Here is an 18188-nt window from a genome sequence, read left to right as displayed (position 1 = left end):
GTGTCATCTCATTCCGATGAAGCCATGAATTTAAAAATTTCAAAATATATATATATATTATTTTTTTTTTTGGTCAAAAATGGCCGAAGAGGCCCAGAGGGTTAATTAATCTACTGCATCCCATATTTGAGAACTAGAAGTTCCTCCTCCCAACATACTTCCCAGACCTTTAATTCCAAGATATTTTTCTGCTGATCTCACTATTATCTTGATTTTCTCAGTTTTCTTCTCAGTTTGCGCTGTACAGTTGATCATATCTACAATAAACAAGATAAAATCTTTTTTGCCTGCTATCTTCCTTTATCTTGGCACAAGCATCACATGCACTCTTTGTGATACCTTGTGTTTCCTTCTCTTTTGGTCTTTTTGACTGAACCCATACTCTTTTCACTGCTTCTGCGTATGAGATCCCTTGAGATGTTGTCACTTTGTGAACTTCTGCTTTCTTACTGACTAAACATCCTCAGTATGCTGAACTATGTTCACCTCCACAATTACAGCATTTCAGCTTTGCTGCTTCTGCACACCTTCCACATTTTTGAGTTTCTTTGCTCTGTCACATGTTTTGGCTGCTTATGACAGATGAATACAAAATATTATTTTTTATTGGTCAGTGCATTTTTGTACATTATACATTACGCAATTTCTGTGTAAATACGTGTACATGAGCAGACCTAAACAGTCAGTGTAAATAAACATAAATGCCATGTTAGATGCAGCTACTTTACTTTGCAGTGTAAAAATGGCTTTTGTTGATGTTGAAAAAAATTTGATTGGTAACAGACTATAGTATTGTGATCAACTGAAGTAACTGGTTAAATCTGAAACAAAAAACAACAAAGATACATTTAATAAGGTAGTTATAAAATTACCCTCAAAAAAATATATATAAAAACTTATTAAAATATAAAAAACAAACAAACAAAAACAAACAAACAAATAAATATTCATACATACATATGTACATATATACATACACATACATACATATATACATACATATATATATATAAAATTGGCAAAACCAATACATCTGTCGACCTCTAATTACATGTGTACTCAGTAATGCTCCCAACACCCTGGGTACACCTTTGGGTAGGATAAAAAAAATAGGAAAGATAATACTTTTCTATAAAGCAGGATTCCTCAATAGGCAGCCGCGAGAGAAAAATGTTTGGCCCGCACTAATTTAAAATAATGTGGCATTAAAATTCAAATGCAGCATCAGAAAGCGACATTAACTTATATTGTGTCTACACCAATGCTATCTCACGACCTCACTCGTACGATTTTATACGATTTGTCTAGACCCCAGTGACGGGTAGGTTTAGGGGCGGGGTTAGGTGTAGGTCTTTCGTACAAATTCATATGAATTGTGCAACTCATAAAATATGTACGATTTTTGCCAAATTTTTGAGTGTGGTCGTATGAATTCGTACGAAGTAGCCACCTCGTAAAATATGTACGAATTGCCGTGAGATCGGGCTGTCTACACTGGACGCGAGCAGCGCAACAAAATACAATAGAACTTATTATAATCAGTGAAGCCGTCTACACTGGATGCGGTGCGACAAATCCCAGACAGAAAACTGCTGAATCGTTCTATTTATGACGTGCTGACACAAAGTTTAAATGATTTGCAATGCTTAGTCGCATCCAGTGCGAATCTGCAATTAGGGAAAGTGAAGAGAAGAGATCCACTCTGGAGATGAGCAGGAACAGTTGATTTGCATGGAAGACATGGAGATCCAGATTTTTTGTTTTTAATATTCAACAGGCAAAGCTCTTCTGTATCTAAATGCAAAAATGTTCATAATAATTTGAATAAACTAATGGGAAATTTTTCTTGAATATTTATCTTGTGACCATATTTTCATTATTTTAACAAAAGCAACTATAATATAATATTTGTAATAATACTAATTTATATATATATTAGATCAGTGGCCCTTGGCTTGGTATTGTTGGCAGAATTCAGCCCTTGGCGAATACTAATTGAGGAACCCTGCTATAAAGAAACAGAATTTTTTTTTTTTGTCTCTTAGTGGATGCATAAGATTCCCTGAATTATCATCATTGATATAGTTATCGCAATAAATACCAGAAATTATCGTGATAAATTTTAAATGCCTCGCTCAGAGACAGATTCTTCTGATTTTTTTTATTCTTGTAAGAAGGTCAGACAGCAGTAAGCTCTGCAATATGTGTGACAAAAATAAGTGAACATGCTTCTCTGCTTTTATACTCTTTTGGCCTATTGTTTTTAATAGCTGTCTCCCAATATTACCAAATATAGCATAAGAAAGCATGTTTTTCCCCAAAGCAAGCGAGAACAAGCAGTGTGACAGCTTCCCATATTCAGACTGAAGTAGGCCTTATTCTTAAATACTCATACAACACTTCATAATAAGAAAGGAATAATATGGACGATATTGCAGATTATATGAAGTAAATATGAATAAAATAAGATTAAGATTAATTGAAATTTCCCCTATACTAGTAACCTGCTACTTAAAAAGTTTTTTTATTGAATACATAATTAAATAAATCAAACAAAAAAAAAAAAGTTTAAGAATAAAAAAAAAAAAAATGTAATACTGCTTTAAATTGTTGTAGTTTTCCCCCCCAAAAATACAAAAAAGTTTTCTGTTTTATTCAATTGCAATTTTGTTTTTGTTTTTCTGAGCAAAAAATAAATATCATACATCTTCCCCTGATTTACAGAATAGTAACAGTTCAGTGTTACTTTTCATTCATTCATTGTTACAGTTCAGTGTAACAATCTTGTCAGGCATATTTACAACAAAAATCAATTTATGACATATTAAAAGACTAATTACTTTCACCCCAAATACTAGGAGTTGTAATTTTACATTTTTAACATCTGCCACTATCCTAGGTTTTGCCCATTTGTCAGTAAGAATTTTTTACTAATTTAAAACACAATAAAATTTAGTATGCTCCATTATTCTTTTAGATATATTAATATGCACACGTCAGAATAAGCATGTTGTTTGAATTTTTGCATAAATATTGTGTTACACTGAATGACAATGTAACATTATTTCAACCAAATTTTGACATTTTATTCTCCAAAAACTTCTTTGAAACCTTAAAAGTAGACATTTTATTTACATTTAATGTGCTTTCTATGGACACAAAATCACTTTTGTACATTTCTTTTGATGCGGACATCTTAACGTCTTTGACCCAAATATAAAGATTATTACTTTCACTTCAGCAATTATTTCTAATCACTGGAGTACAGTCTTTGGTTACTCTACTCAACTCTGCCGTGATTGACTTTTCAACCTTTCAGCCATGAAAATCTCTTTCTACATAAAGAACAATAATGTGGTTTCTCCTTTGAATAAACGTTCAGGTGCTTCTTCAGGAAGCCCTCAAAAAAAATTCCACATTGATCACTTGTTAGGTTTCTCTCCAGTGTGGATCCTCTCATGTGATTTCAGATTTGCTGATTGTGTGAATCTCTTGTCGCAGTGAAAACACTTGTAAGGTTTCTCTCCGGTGTGGATCCTCTGGTGCTGTTTCAATTCTTTAACTGTAATAAAAGTCTTTTCACACTCAAAGCACATATATTCTTTCACACCAGTATGTGTTTTCTGATGAACTTTTAAATACTGCACTTGTGAAAATCTCTTTCCACACAAAGAACATGAATATGGTTTCTCCTTCGTATGAATTTTCAGGTGTTTCTTCAGGTTTGAAGAACACAAAAATGTTTTTCCACACAGATCACATGAGTACAGCTTTTCTTGAGTGTGGATGTTCATGTGCCCCTTAAGGTTTACTTGTTGTGTGAAACCCTTCCCGCATTGGTCACATGTGAACGGTTTCTCTCCAGTGTGGATGTACTTGTGATTCTTAAGGATTGCTGCTTGTGCAAAACTCTTCCCACATTGGTCACATGTGAACGGTTTCTCTCCAGTGTGGATGTACTTGTGATTCTTAAGGATTGCTGCTTGTGCAAAACTCTTCCCACATTGATCACATGTGAATGGTTTCTCTCCAGTGTGGATGTTCTTGTGATTCTTAAGGAATGCTGCTTGTGCAAAACTCTTCCCACATTGATCACATGTGAACGGTTTCTCCTCCATATGAACAGTCAGATGAGCAGTAAGTTGTCCTTTTCGTGCAAAACACTTCCCACATTGATCACAAGCATAAGGTTTTTCTCCAGTGTGAATCCTCTCGTGTACTTTCAGGGTTTCTAACCGACTGAATCTCTTGTCGCAGTGTGAACACTTGTAAGGTTTCTCTCCGGTGTGGATTCGCTCATGTTTTTTTAGGGTTCCTGACAGAGTGAATCTCTTGTCGCAGTGTGAACACATGTATGGTTTCTCTCCGGTGTGGATCCTCTGGTGCTGTTTCAATTGTTCAGCTGTAATAAAAGTCTTCTCACACTCAAAGCACATATATTCTCTCACACCAGTGTGTATCTTCTGATGTAGTTTCAAACTATGCAGCAGTGAAAAACTCTTTCCACATAAAGAACATGAATATGGTTTCTCCTTTGTATGAACTGTCAGGTGCTGCTTCAGGTGTGAAGCCCTCAAAAATGTTTTTCCACACTGATCACATGCATGCAGCTTCTCTTTGGTGTGGATTTTCATGTGTTGCTTTAGGTATGAAGAATGTTTGAAACTCTTCCCGCACTGATCACATGTGAATGGTTTCTCTCTTGTATGAACTCTCATGTGCACCCGCAGTTTTTGTTTTTGTGGGAAACTCTTCCCACACTGATCACACGTGTACGGTTTCTCTCCAGTGTGAATCCTCATGTGAATAGTAAGACTCATTTTGCTTGTCAAACTCTTTCCACATTGAGTGCAGGTGAAAGATTTACTGTCTCTTCTATTCTTTAAATCTTTCTGTTTGGTTTGAGAGCGACTCAAAGGTTTTTCTCCAGTTCTGACATGATGTTTCTCCTTTTCATTCAGTTCTTCATTCTCCTCGTTTTCGTCAATCAACTCTAAAATTAAAGTTTTCAGTAAATCACAGAGAGAAATGTGAAAAGAAAGGACATAAAAGTTAACCGTGATGTAACAGTGGAAAGTAGACATTTGCTTTACAAAAATTTCATCATATTGATGCATTTTTATTAATTTAAATGTCTCTGAGGGTGTGTTCAAACTTGTCATGTTGGGTTCGATTAAAACGAACTCTGGTGCGATTGCTCTGTTAGTACTGTTAGTTTGAGTAAGTGTGAATGCTGCCATCCGAAACCTGGTGCACACCAAACAAGTGAACTGAGACCACTAAAAAGATGGGTCTCAGTCCGTTTTCCAAACGAATTCTGGCGCGGTTCGAATGAAATATGAACACAACATGGACCAAATACTTCTACGCTCAACTCAGAGGACTGTAAGAGACTGTTGTGTTTTTGTGTTCACGGAAACATGGCTCAGCAACAGCGTTCCAGACTGCGCTATTAAGCTCGATCTGCTGACATGCTATCGAGCGGACAGAGCTCTCGTCGCTGGAGGTAAAACCCGTGGTGATGGGCTTTGTGTTTACATCAATGACGTGTGGTGCCGCGATGCTGTTGTGGTCTGCAAACACTGCTCACCCCTGGTGGAGTTTATGATTATTAAGTGCCAGCCGTTACATCTAACGAGGGAATATTCAGCCATACTGCTCGTTGCTGTATACATTCCCCCCAGCTCGAACATCAACAATAGGAGTGAGGCACTAAATTAACTGTACCAGCACATCAGTGAGCAGCAGACAGTCCAGCACCATCACACTGAACACTGGGGCCCCCCAAGGATGTGTGCTGAGCCCCCTCCTCTTCACTCTGCTGACCCACGACTGCACACCGTCACACAACTCCAACCTCTTTATTAAGTTTGCGGATGACACGACTGTGGTGGGTCTCATTAACAACAAAGATGAGACAAACTACAGGAGCGAGGTGAGCCGCCTGGCCGGGTGGTGCAGTGACAACAATCTCTCTCTGAACGTGGAGAAGACGAAGGAGATTGTTGTTGACTTCAGGAGAGCGCACACTCAGCATGCTTCTCTGACCATCAATGGTGCGACTGTGAAGAGAGTGAGCAGCACCAAGTTCCTGGGTGTGCACAATAAAGAGGACCTCTCCTGAACCGACAACACTGCAGCACTGGCCAAGAAATCACAGCAGCGTCTCTACTTCCTCCGCAAACTGAGGAGAGCCAGAGCCCCACCCCCCATCATGTACACCTTCTACAGAGGCACCATCGAGAGCATTCTGACTAGCTGCATCACTCTGTGGTATTGTGCCTGCAACGCATCCTGCCGGAAGACCCTTCAATGCATAGTGAGAGCAGCTGAGAAGATCATTGGTGTCTCTCTCCCCTCCCTCCAGGACATTTATGGAACCCGTCTCACCCGTGCCCAGGAGCGTCTGCATCACAGGTGATCCCAGAGACGCGCCGTCACACAGCGTCTTCAGTCTTTTGCCATCAGGGAGGAGACTGCGGAGTCTCCAGGCCAGGACCAGCAGACTGAAGGACAGCTTCATTCATCAGGCTGTCAGGAAGCTAACACACTGGGACCTGCACCAGACACTTTGTACAGCACTGGTCTGCTCAATACCTCATTCAGCATTTAACTGACCTCATTCAACTACCTCTTCTGTCAGTTTAAATAAAGAACTGCTCTGAGATTTTTGACACTTTAATCAGACTGAATAAGCTCTTTTGCACTACAATCATTATATCTGCACTGTTTACTTCACTGGTTTGCACTCTATCTGCCATGTGCCTTGTGCTGCTTTACTTATCTTCCTTAACATGACCTATTTGTATATTTGTATGGTTTTATTATCTGTACTTAATGTTCTACTGTTAGTGTTATCTGTATCACCAAGGGTCTGAGAGTAACGCAATATCAATTCTCTGTATGTACTGTACATGTGGAAGAATTGACAATAATGCAGACTTGACTTGATATTGCAAAAACAGCACTATCATGCAGATCCTTCCTAACAGAGCATGCAACAAAGCTTCTCATTCAGGCCCTTGTCATTTTTAATTTCATTAGTAACATTAGTGCTACTAATGACATAGTAAATGTGCACATTATTGTACTATTTAAAGACACCATAAACATGAAATTAAGTATATCATATAAAGTGTATGTTAACAATTATAATAGATTTGAAATGAACTATTTACACTACATTACAAATACATTTTGTATATATTCATTTTATATTTTAAATAATTAAATATATTTTTAGGTATGATGTTGATGAGTATGTTTAAAAGTGGAGGCTAAATACAAAGAAAATTAGTTAAAAGCACATTTTAGTTCATATTCACGGTGTCCCAAAATAGCACAGTTCAGTACACTTAGGCTAGATGTTCTTTTAAAGTGACGTGACATGTGGCCAAGTATGGTAACCCATACTCGGAATTTGTGCTCTGCATTTATCCCATCCAAAGTGCACACACACAGCAGTGAACACACACACGGAGCAGATTAATTTTACGATTATTTTAAGAAGCACTAAAGAATTTTTTTAGTATATCGATTACAAAATTAGTGTGTGAAAAAGCACTTTAAGTACATTATGGAAGTGTACTGAAATATAGTGTATTTTACTGCACTTTTTTCATCTGGGTGATGAATTAAGAACAAACACCAACCTTGTTCTTCACTGCGTTTCATCCTGCAGGGTTCTGGATCTGTCATGTTCTCATGTGGAAAATTTCTAAATCTGTAATTAAATGTGAAACTGAGAATAAAAAAACCTTCTTTTTGATCCTTTAATTCTTGCAAGAATGGTCAATCTAACACGCTAGAGACGCTCTGTAGTGAGGAAGACACGAGGCAAATCAGTAGAGTCTCTTTTACTGTGAAAGGCTGTGCAAGATCTACTTTGACCTTCAGCTTTATCTCTTCAAATTAGTTCTAACCGGTTCCCTTGTTGGAGAAATGCTAACAGAAGATTTAGCCACATACACAGAGAAAATACTGAAGGCCAATTCCTGTGCAAAAAGAACATATAATAAAATAAAGAATATACATTATGGAAGATAAGAAGTAAATAAAGCTATAGAAATTTCCATCAGACTGTCCACACAAATGTAAAAATTAGTTTAAGAAAGAAGTAATCTACTAACTGACTAACAAATATTTTGTGATTTACATGAAACATGGTTTGTGACAGAGCATTATGATAGTAGATGTCACATTATTGTGTCGTTTAAGTCTGTTGACACAATAAAATGAGCTCAATGCGCTGCAACTTTAGAAAATACATGCAAATAGAAAAAGCACCAAAAAATTAAGAAAGCATCTTCATTAGTTTGACAGCACATGTGCTCCAAATACTCACAACATTACCAAATACAGAAAAGCTTTGAAAATAGAACACACCACAATGTAAATGTTTCCAAGGGACCCTAACAACCCTTATGAAAATTAACCACGGTTTTGCTAATCAGTTGTATAAATACCATGGTATGTGTAGCAAAACCATGGTTAATTTTTGGTTACCATGGTAAGGGAAGTTGTACAAGTAAGATTTACATAATGTTTTACAGTAATTGTGTATTTCATCATCTTATTTTACATTTACTCGGAGCGATTATTAAATGCTCAGAGCGCAGAGGGAAAATTGTTTTAAAAATTATTAAATGTTGAAATTAACACTAACTAGATGGCCTTCTTTAAATATCTAAAGGCCACAGCATTGAAATTACGTACATATAGAGATTTGTATGTTTGCTCTCACACTTCAATTGCTTCTATTCTAAAACACTTGATTATCTAACCAAAATAACAAAATGAATTGCATTAGATTAAGTACACGATATTGCCTAACTTGTTGGTGAACTAAGGCTCTGTGTATTAAATGCCGCTCCATCTGAAAGCAGGTGATGGCGATTTACTACCAATCACGGAACCGGCTTTAGTGATGAGATGCGCTTGATAATCGCATGCGATTAATTGCACAGCCCTAGTTCTGGCAATCAACTATCGGTGCCGATTAATCAGCAAAACTGATACATCGGTCGACCTCTAATCAAAAACGCACCAAATACTGTTTACCTTACTGATGTGGACAGAAAACCACCTTATTCAATCTCAGTCAGATGTGTGGTGACATACAGTTTAAGCATTTCAAAACTTTATCAGGAAAATTAAAACATGGAAAGCCCAAAAAAGCAATTAAAAATTTCATGCCGTTTTAATATAACAAAAATGATAAAATAATTTATTATCGATGCAAGTAGAATCAGCAGATAAAATGGACAATTTAAAAAAAAAAAAAAAAAAAAAAGTTTAATCCACGATTACTTGAAAATGAATGAGATTCGATCTCTGTCTTTGGTTTACAAGCAAGCCAGAGCATCTCAACAAAAGAAAAGAAGCAAAGAAATGCCCTGGTGCAAAGCTACATTATTAAACATGTCAGCATTGACGTTCAACATTCAATGACGCTAACATTATCACTTTAAAAGCTTAAAAAAAAACGTCTGCATGACTTTAGTTTCCTACAGAACAGGCGCATATTTAGTGTTTTACCAGATACTACCAATTTACAAATAACCTCGTAGAATGTTGATTTAACAAACTGTGTAAAAGTTTTTTTTTGTTTGTTTGTTTAGGATGTGTAAATAAGCGGAATATCTGAACTGCTCGACTCACCACAGAAGACGCAACAAAACACTGACTTGCTTAGAAAACTAGACGGTGATGCCTTTTCCTCTTTTCTTTTTTTAATGGCGCAAACACACTTAAAAGGCGCATTCCCGCCACCTACTGGACTGGAGTGTGGAGCATGCGGTATATTTGACAGCGTATCAAAAAAAAAAAAAAACCTTTAGGAAACCTTTTGTCCAAAAGGGTATTACACAAGGATACAATTATTTTATGTACTTCATTATGTTATCTTTAAATTATATTTATTAAACCTATTGCTTTCAAAAAATAATTGCATTATAGACTTTATACTGTGCTGGAGCGTTCGCTAGGATTGTCTTAATTGTTATACTTTCAATATTCATCAAACATAATTCTTCTATTAATCGCATTATTTCTCTTCCATATGCTTCACAATGTAATAGGATATGTTCCACAGTCTCTGGTATACCACATTTATTGAAATGACCTGATTCATGTTTAACAATAATAAATAATGATTGATTAAGAGCTGTGTGACCAAAACGTAGTGTAGATATTGGGTCCTCCTTCCTACTTCCAAAGTTTTTCCTTTTCATTTACAACTTGTTTTTTTAATGTTGTAGGCCTATAGATGCCGACCCTTTACCTCCCTGTCCCACATCTTTTATAGTTTATAGCTTTTAGCTCAGACTTCATAACTCAATTTAACTCAACAATTGCAAGTTTGTCAATTCCGAGGGGAAAAAAGGACAGAAGTGTGGGTTTATAATCTCATGATTCTGATCTGAGGGGAAAAGAGAGAATAACGAGTTGATTTTTCTTATCAGAATTGTGAAATTTAATCTCGGAATTGCGAGAAAAAAAGTCAGAATTTTGAATTACAAACTCAAAGTTACCTTTTTAATTATTTTTATTCCATGGCTTCCATAGACTGCTACTTAATTTTACTGCCACCAGATAGACTCCGCCCACAAAAAAACATCATCAGTTTGCAAACACCAAATTGGTCAATTATCAAAAATCACCCTGCATCCCAATGTTCATACTTCATGGCTTTTAGATGCCACTAAAATTATGGAATCTATTATTCTTGATGCTAGCAGAAGCAGAAAATAAAAATAGACGATAAAAGCTGTTTATAGAATTATTTATAAGTTTTTAATTCTTTGTGAAGCAAACAAAAAAGTGAGTAAAAGTAGAAACAAATGAGACAGATTCTCTCTTTATTAACTTACAAGCTCTTGTAGAAAGTCTACTCTTTACCTAAAAAAAAAAAAAAAAAAACTCTTGAGTCAAGTTGTTCCAGAAGCCAAAATCAGATTTCACTGGTGTAGTAAAGAAAAGTCTTCTCAGTCTTGTAGAAATAACGCTCAGCTGCTCAGAGTTCCAGAAGTCAAAATCAGATGTTTTAAAGACAACCAAAAAAACAACAAAATACAGCAGCCAACACATCACACATTCTCACAAACATCACACACAACCTCACAAAAATCAAATACAAAATGCAGGCAGTGAACACATTATTCATTCTTGCACCCTCCATAAACCATGAGGCTTTTAAAATGCATCTGACTGTCATAATATTAAAACAACTTCTGCAATTCACAAAACTTCACAAAATGCGGTTTACATAGACAACACAATATTCTCAGAAACATGCCAAGTTTAATGAGTTTCTGATGCTCAGGTGACTAACAGTGTATTTTTTAAATCATCCAAGGCTGTAATACTAATGTTGTCCATTAAAGGGTTGAACAGGATAACACATCCTTTTAAGTCTCTGTTTAAAATTTAAATCATACAATACTTGTATTAAAAGATGCAGAAAGTTTATTATGGTTTCATAAGATATTAAATCTAAGTATAATCAGTCTGTACATTAATCTGTGATATCAAAAATAACATTAATTTTTATATATCCTAATGATAATGAAAATGTCAAGTTGCAAAAAACTTGCTGTCTAATTAAAATGAAAAAAATAAAAAACACTGATTAAGTTTGCTGCTTATGCTGATTAAGACTTACACATAAAATATTTAATAGCTCAATTCAGAGGTGTAACTTCTGGCTATGCATGTGTTTATGGGCCCGGGCATATTGGGGTCCCATCGAGGGGAATATTTTAATTAAAACGAGGGAAGGAATTCTTAATTTGTGGCCACGATAAATTATTATTATTTTGTCTGCATGTAATATGCAGGGGTCCGTAATTTCCTGCGTGCATTTGTATATTGCTGCCATAGAACTGCATTCTTTTAACTTTGTGCAAACTCTTCATCACCACGGCCAAATAAAATATTAAAATAATAGTTTAAAATAATAGTTAAAATAGTAATTTTTTTTTCTTTTTGCATTTCTTTTTTACGAGAATAAAGTCATGTCATATAGCATGGATAACCTTAATTAACATTGGACTTGAAAATGTTCAATATTATTTCCAAGCATTTATACCATCAATCAAACAGCTTGTGAATAGTCACGTAACGTTATTTGCATCCGAAAAGACAAGAATAGATTACGTTTACCGAGTTTGAGCATGTTAACCAATAACTTTTTTTTGCATATGGGCCCAGGGTGCTACACCACTGGTGTTATTGTGCCACATTTGGTGAAAATGCAGCGTCAGACCTGAAAGTGCTGGGTCTGTAGATGATCTACTTACAGTGAATATTTTTTGTATGTGTGTGTAAAGAAGATAATTGAGTGAAACACTTCCCGCATGCAGTGCAGTAATAAGGTTTCTCTCCAGTGTGGATCCTCTCATGTTTTTTCAGGTCTCCTGACCGACTGAATCTCTTGTCGCAGTGTGAACACATGTATGGTTTCTCTCCGGTGTGGATCCTCTTGTGCAGTTTTAAACTTTCAGCTTTAATGAAAGTCTTCCCACACTCAAAGCACATATGATCTCTCACACCAGTGTGCATCTTCTGATGTTCTTTTAAACTTTGCGGCAGCGAAAAACACTTTCCACACAAAGAACATGAATATGGTTTTTCCTTCGTATGAATTCTCAGGTGCTCCTTGAGGTTTGAAGCCCACAAAAATGTTTTTCCGCACTGATCACATGCATGCAGCTTCTCTCTAGTGTGGATGTTCATGTGCTCCTTAAGTTTTGATGCTTGTGTACAACTCTTCCCGCACTGATCGCATGTGTACGGTTTCTCTCCAGTGTGAATCCTCTCATGTGATTTCAGATTTCCAATCTGACTGAATGTCTTCCCGCACTGATCACATGTGTATGGTTTCTCTCCCATATGAACTCTCATGTGAATCTCAAGACTCTGTTTGCTTGTCAAACTCTTTCCACATTGAGTGCAAGTGAAAGATTTCTCATCTCTTCTTTTCTTTAAACCTTTCTGTTTGGTTTTAGGGCGACTCAGAGGTTTTTCTCCAGTTTTGACATGACTTTTCTCCTCCTTTTTATTCAGTTCTTTATCATTCTCTGCGTTTTCTTTAATCAACTCTGAAATTAAAGTAAAATGTTTAATTTTCTGAAACTTCTCATGAATGAGGAACAATGATCTTCTAGTTTTTCATTACAGGCACAAATCCCATGTTTTTATAGTAAAAACTATTAAATATATTAAATCAAATCCACAATTGTCTAACATAATTTTGCTGAAAAAAATGCACCCACTTTATAGAAAGCATCCTTATTATTTGCTGCTTCAACTAAATTGTTTCACAGCTTTATATATTTTTTTCCTATTACAACAAATCTAAATCAAACTGCTTGAAGCTTAATATTCTTATTGTTCTTCAGCCTCATTAATGAAGAATTAAGAATAAACACCAACCTGTTTGTTCTTCACTGTGTTTCATCCTGCAGGGTTCTGGATCGGTCATGTTCTCACATAAAAAAATTCTAAATCTGTAATTAAATGTAAAAATGAGAATGAAAACCTTTTTGATCCTTTAATTCTTGCAAGAATGGTCAATCTAACACGCTAGAGACGCTCTGTAGTGAGGAAGACACGAGGCAAATCAATAGAGTCTCTATTTTACTGTGAAAGGCTGTGCAAGGTCTACTTTGACCTTCAGCTTTATCTCTTCAAATTAGTTCTAACCGGTTCCCTTGTTGGAGGAATGCTAACAGAAGATTTAGCCACATACACAGAGAAAATACTGAAGGCCAAATCCTCTGCAAATAGAACATATGGAAAACAAAGAAGAATATACATGAATGAAAATAGGAAGTAAAGAAAAATATAGAAATTTCCATCAGACTGTCCACACAAATGTAAAAATCAGTTTTAGAAACAAATAATCTGCTAATGGACTTTGACATAAATATTTTATATGAAACATGGTTTGTCACAGATTAATGAATAAAGTTTTTGTAGATGTCAGTAGAAGTTTTCTGTGTATTTAGAGAGTTTCTGTATTTGGTTGCATTGTATTTGCATCGCATATGTTGTCAAACTGATTATATTTTCTTAATTTGCTGGTGTTTTCTAATGCTAATTTTCGTAAGGGAACATGAAACTACGAGAGAATATAAGATGCGTTGGTGGTGGTGAAATTATTTTCGACATTAAAACATGTTATTAACAGCAACAGCCAAAAAAGTTTGGCGGTACTGTAAATATGTCAGCATTTATGTTCAAAGCACGACGATCACAGACCAAGCATTGACGTTCAACATTCAATGACACTCTAAAATTTAACAGGCAAGCTTTAAAAAAACAAAAACAAAAAACGGAAAATCGTTCATGTCTGCATGACTTTAGTTTCCTCTGACGTTCCTTTCCTGTTCAACTAAATCAGTCTGCAGACGCCAGAACAGGCGAATATATAATGTTTTATCAGAAGAAAACAATTCAGAAAAAAACTTGTAAGAAGTTGATTAAAGAAACTGTGTAAAGTGTTTTTTAAAAATGTGTAAATAAGCGAAATATCTGCACTGCTCGACTCACCTCAGAAGACACAGCAAACGCGCTGACTGACTGAGGAAGGAAACTAGTGGTGACGTCACGACGGCGCTGTGTGAATAACGGTAGTTCATCAAAATGCATAGACCCATTTTAAAGTACAATTTGGAGTAGACGTCACAGTAAGATCACTTGCAGCTGCACATGCATTTTGGTGGCAGAATTCCCAGATAACTGGGAACAAGTTGAGGGAAATGGGTAAAATCTAGGGCGGTTCTTGACAGCTATATAAGGGTGGGCTTGCAGATATCCTGGTGGGGGGTTGTGTGTTACTATTATGTATTAACTATTAACTAATGTATTAACTACATTAACTATAGGCTGTTATATGTACACTGAAAAAAAAAAAGCTTTCATGGGCAGCCTAGAATATCATGCACTTTCACAACAAAAATAAACTTCCTTTCTTTAATAAAAAAGTGAAAGTCGTGAAATTTGCCAAGTTTAGTAACCCATGCTCAGAATTGGTGCTCTGCATTTAACCCATCCAAGTGCACACACACAGCAGTGAAAGGTGAACACACCGTGAACACACACCCGGCAGTGGGCAGCTATATATCCAGCGCCCGGGGAGCAACTGGGGGTTCAGTGCCTTGCTCAAGGACACTTCAGCCATGGGTATTGAGTAGGGATGGGCGATATCTTATTGTTTGCGATATTCCATTGAAAATGATAAAAATTTGTCTCCTCACGATAATAACGATAAGTCTAGTTGATGATGACGTAGTTTTGTGCACGCCCGATTCACTATTCACGTGCGGATGGATGAAAACAAGAATGGCGGACGCGATGCTGAAGAGGAGCTTGTTGTTAAGCGAGGACCTACCTCCACAATTTGGAACTGGTTTGGTTACAGAAAATCAGATGAGGAGCAAACTACCGTAATATGCAAAGTTTGCAGAAAAACGGTCGTTACAAAGAGTGGAAACACATCTAAAATTGCCAGCACATTTGCTAATTGCGTCCCTTATGATAAGCAAAGTAAACGATGGAACGAACTGACGGAAGCAGTCGCATTTTGTTTGACAAAAGATATGTTGCCATTCCAAATGGTTGAAAAAGAAGGATTCAAGCGAATGATCCATAAACTGGACCCAAGATACAACATGCCCTCAAGGAAGTACTTTTCCAAAACAGCCCTGCCAGCGATGTATGAGGAGTGCAAACATAGGGTACAACGTAGGGTACAAAAACAAAAATCAAACTCAACATCATAATTCTACAACTCAACACAAGACAAGTAGAATAACAAAACAGACTTACACTTAAACCTAACCTTACACTAAAAAAAAAAAACGAGTGACCGGAGTTTGAACAGCTGTTGCATCCAGACAAGTTTTTTCCGAGATGACCACACAGGTGAAAACATCGCGAGTGGCTTGAAGCAGTTTCTTCAAGAATGGAATTTACATAAGGAGAAACAAGTGTGCCTGACAACAGACAGCGGGGCCAATATAGTAAAAGCAGCCACTCTAAACATGTGGACAAGACTGTCTTGCTTTGGCCATTGTCTACACATTGCTATTGGTAAGTTTTTACTCTTTCTCTCTTGTGTCAGTGTCAGTATATTCAGTACTGTCCTGAGTAAGATATTGTACATAAAATATGTTTACATTAAGTCCACAAGACAAACTATTAAAAAAGGTTCAAACATTCACTGATGCTCCAGAAGGAAACAAGATGCATAAAGAGTTGGGGGGTGAAAACTTTTGAACACGATGAAGATGGCCAAATTTTTCTTATTTTGTTGAAATATATTTTTTTTTCCATTTAGTTCTGCCCTTCGTAAGCAACAGGAGATACTTGTATGTTTCCCGGAACACAAATTAAGTACAATTTACCTTGATCTTCAAATTCCAATAGTTTTCACCCCCAGCTCTTAATGCATCTTGTTTCCTTCTGGAGCATCAGTGAATGTTTGAACCTTTTTTAATAGTCGTGTTTGAGTTCTTCAATTGTCCTCGGTGTGAAAAAATGGATCTCAAAATCATACAGTCACAGCTGGAAAGGGATCAAATATGCAAAAATGCAGGAAAACTGAAGAATCTGCAGGACCTTAAAATTTTTTCTGAAGAACAGATCTCAGTTTAACTTTTCAGAACAAACAAGGGACTCATGAACAATCATCACAAAACAGAAAGACAGTCGTGGATCATCAGGTAACAGCACACAGTATTAAGAACCAAGGGTTCCCAAACTTTTGAATGGGGTTATTTTAATAATTTCAGCAGGTTTTTTTTGTCTTGTGGACTAAATGTAAACATCTTTTATGTACAATATCTTACTCAGGACAGTACTAAATAAAAAATAACATGCATTTAGTTAGGGCTGGACAATATATCGAACGATATGACCATGCGCATCTCGTCAGTAAGATGCTACGCTATATCGAGTTCATTATTGAAGATGAATCGCCTTTGATAATGAACTCGATATAGCGTAGCTCTCTCTTATTTACGGCTCTGTGTATTAACTGCAGCTCCATTTGAAAGCAGGTGATTGGGATTTACCGCTAATCATGGAACCGGCTTTACTGACGAGATGCGCATGGTCATATCGTTCGATATATTGTCCAGCCCTACATTTAGTATGATCTCTCTTATTTTTTGAAAATGATTCACATTTTCACAGATTCTGCAAGGGGTGCCCAAACTTTCGAGCCCCACTGTATGTACCTGATTGTCAGGTAATTAAAGTATTATCACTACCATTTAAAAGTCTGGAATAATTAAGACTTTTTTGTTATCATTTTTAAGGAAGTTCCTTGTGCTCCCAAAGACAGCATTTATTCGATAAAAATACAGTAAGAACAGTTATATTGTGAAATATTATTAAAATTTCAAATAACTGTTTTCTATGTGCACATATTGTAAAATGTAATTTATTCCTGTGAACCAAAGATGAATTTTCACCATCATTACTCCATTCTAATGTGCTGATTTGCTGATCAACATTTCTTAATATCGCTTTCTTTCAACAACAACAACAAAAATTACTGAACCCAAACTTGTGTTTTCTACACACACCTCTTAGAAAGTCTTGGTTGCTGAAGATAAAAAGCTTATTGCGACAACACAGTGTGATGTTTTTTCTTATGACTCAGCAGCTGATTTGATTGGTTGAAACTCTTCCCACATGCAGTGCAGTGATATGGTTTCTCTCCAGTGAGAATCCTCGCATGCGCTTTTAGGGTTCCTCCCCACACGCAGCGCAAACACTCGTATGGTTTCTCTCCAGTGTGACTCCGCTGGTGCATTTTCAAGTGTGTGGCTGATATAAATCCATTCCCACACTCGAAGCACACGTGAGTTCTCACACCGGTGTGTATCTTCTGATGCTCTTTAAAACCATCCAGTCGTGCGAAACTCTGTCCACACAGAGAACACAAGTATGGTTTCTCCTCTTGCCACATTGGTCGCACATGAACGGTTTATCTCTGGTATGAACTCTTATGAGATCCATAAGGTTCTTTTTACACCAGAAACTCTTCTCACATTTAGAGCAAGTGAATGGTTTCTCGCTGGCATGAATTGGCATGTGGAGCTCAAGGCCGATTTTTTGTGTAAAACTCTTTGCGCACTGAGGGCAGATGAAAACGTTTTTGCCTCTTTTTTGGTTCT

The 18188-nt window shown here is 36.5% G+C and overlaps 1 protein-coding gene across 1 annotated transcript; it reads right to left on the bottom strand.

Moving 5' to 3' along the window:
- Positions 1-3089: 3089 nt before the first annotated feature.
- On the bottom strand, positions 3090-15744 carry LOC109059991 (oocyte zinc finger protein XlCOF6-like). The gene is made up of 4 exons (XM_042712279.1): positions 13435-15744; positions 12296-13100; positions 7653-7723; positions 3090-4993 (listed from the first exon to the last, which is right to left on the bottom strand). The coding sequence occupies exons 1-4, from the start codon at positions 13481-13483 to the stop codon at positions 3423-3425; spliced, it is 2496 nt and encodes an 831-aa protein (XP_042568213.1). The 5' UTR covers positions 13484-15744; the 3' UTR covers positions 3090-3422.
- Between the last annotated feature and the right edge of the window lie 2444 nt (positions 15745-18188).

The sequence above is a fragment of the Cyprinus carpio genome, chromosome A22, assembly GCF_018340385.1.
Source record: "Cyprinus carpio isolate SPL01 chromosome A22, ASM1834038v1, whole genome shotgun sequence".
Taxonomy (NCBI): domain Eukaryota; kingdom Metazoa; phylum Chordata; class Actinopteri; order Cypriniformes; family Cyprinidae; genus Cyprinus; species Cyprinus carpio.
Note: the sequence above shows the minus strand (reverse complement) of the source record. Positions and strands in the feature narration are given on the sequence as shown.

Coding starts and splice junctions, on each gene's coding strand:
- LOC109059991 (XM_042712279.1), bottom strand. CDS start 13,483: ATGACCGATCCAGAACCCTGCAGGATGAAACACAGTGAAGAACAAACA. Junction 13,101..13,434: donor ACACAGTGAAGAACAAACAG/GTTGGTGTTTAT, acceptor CTTTAATTTCAG/AGTTGATTAAAGAAAACGCA. Junction 4,994..7,652: donor GAAACGCAGTGAAGAACAAG/GTTGGTGTTTGT, acceptor CTTTAATTTTAG/AGTTGATTGACGAAAACGAG.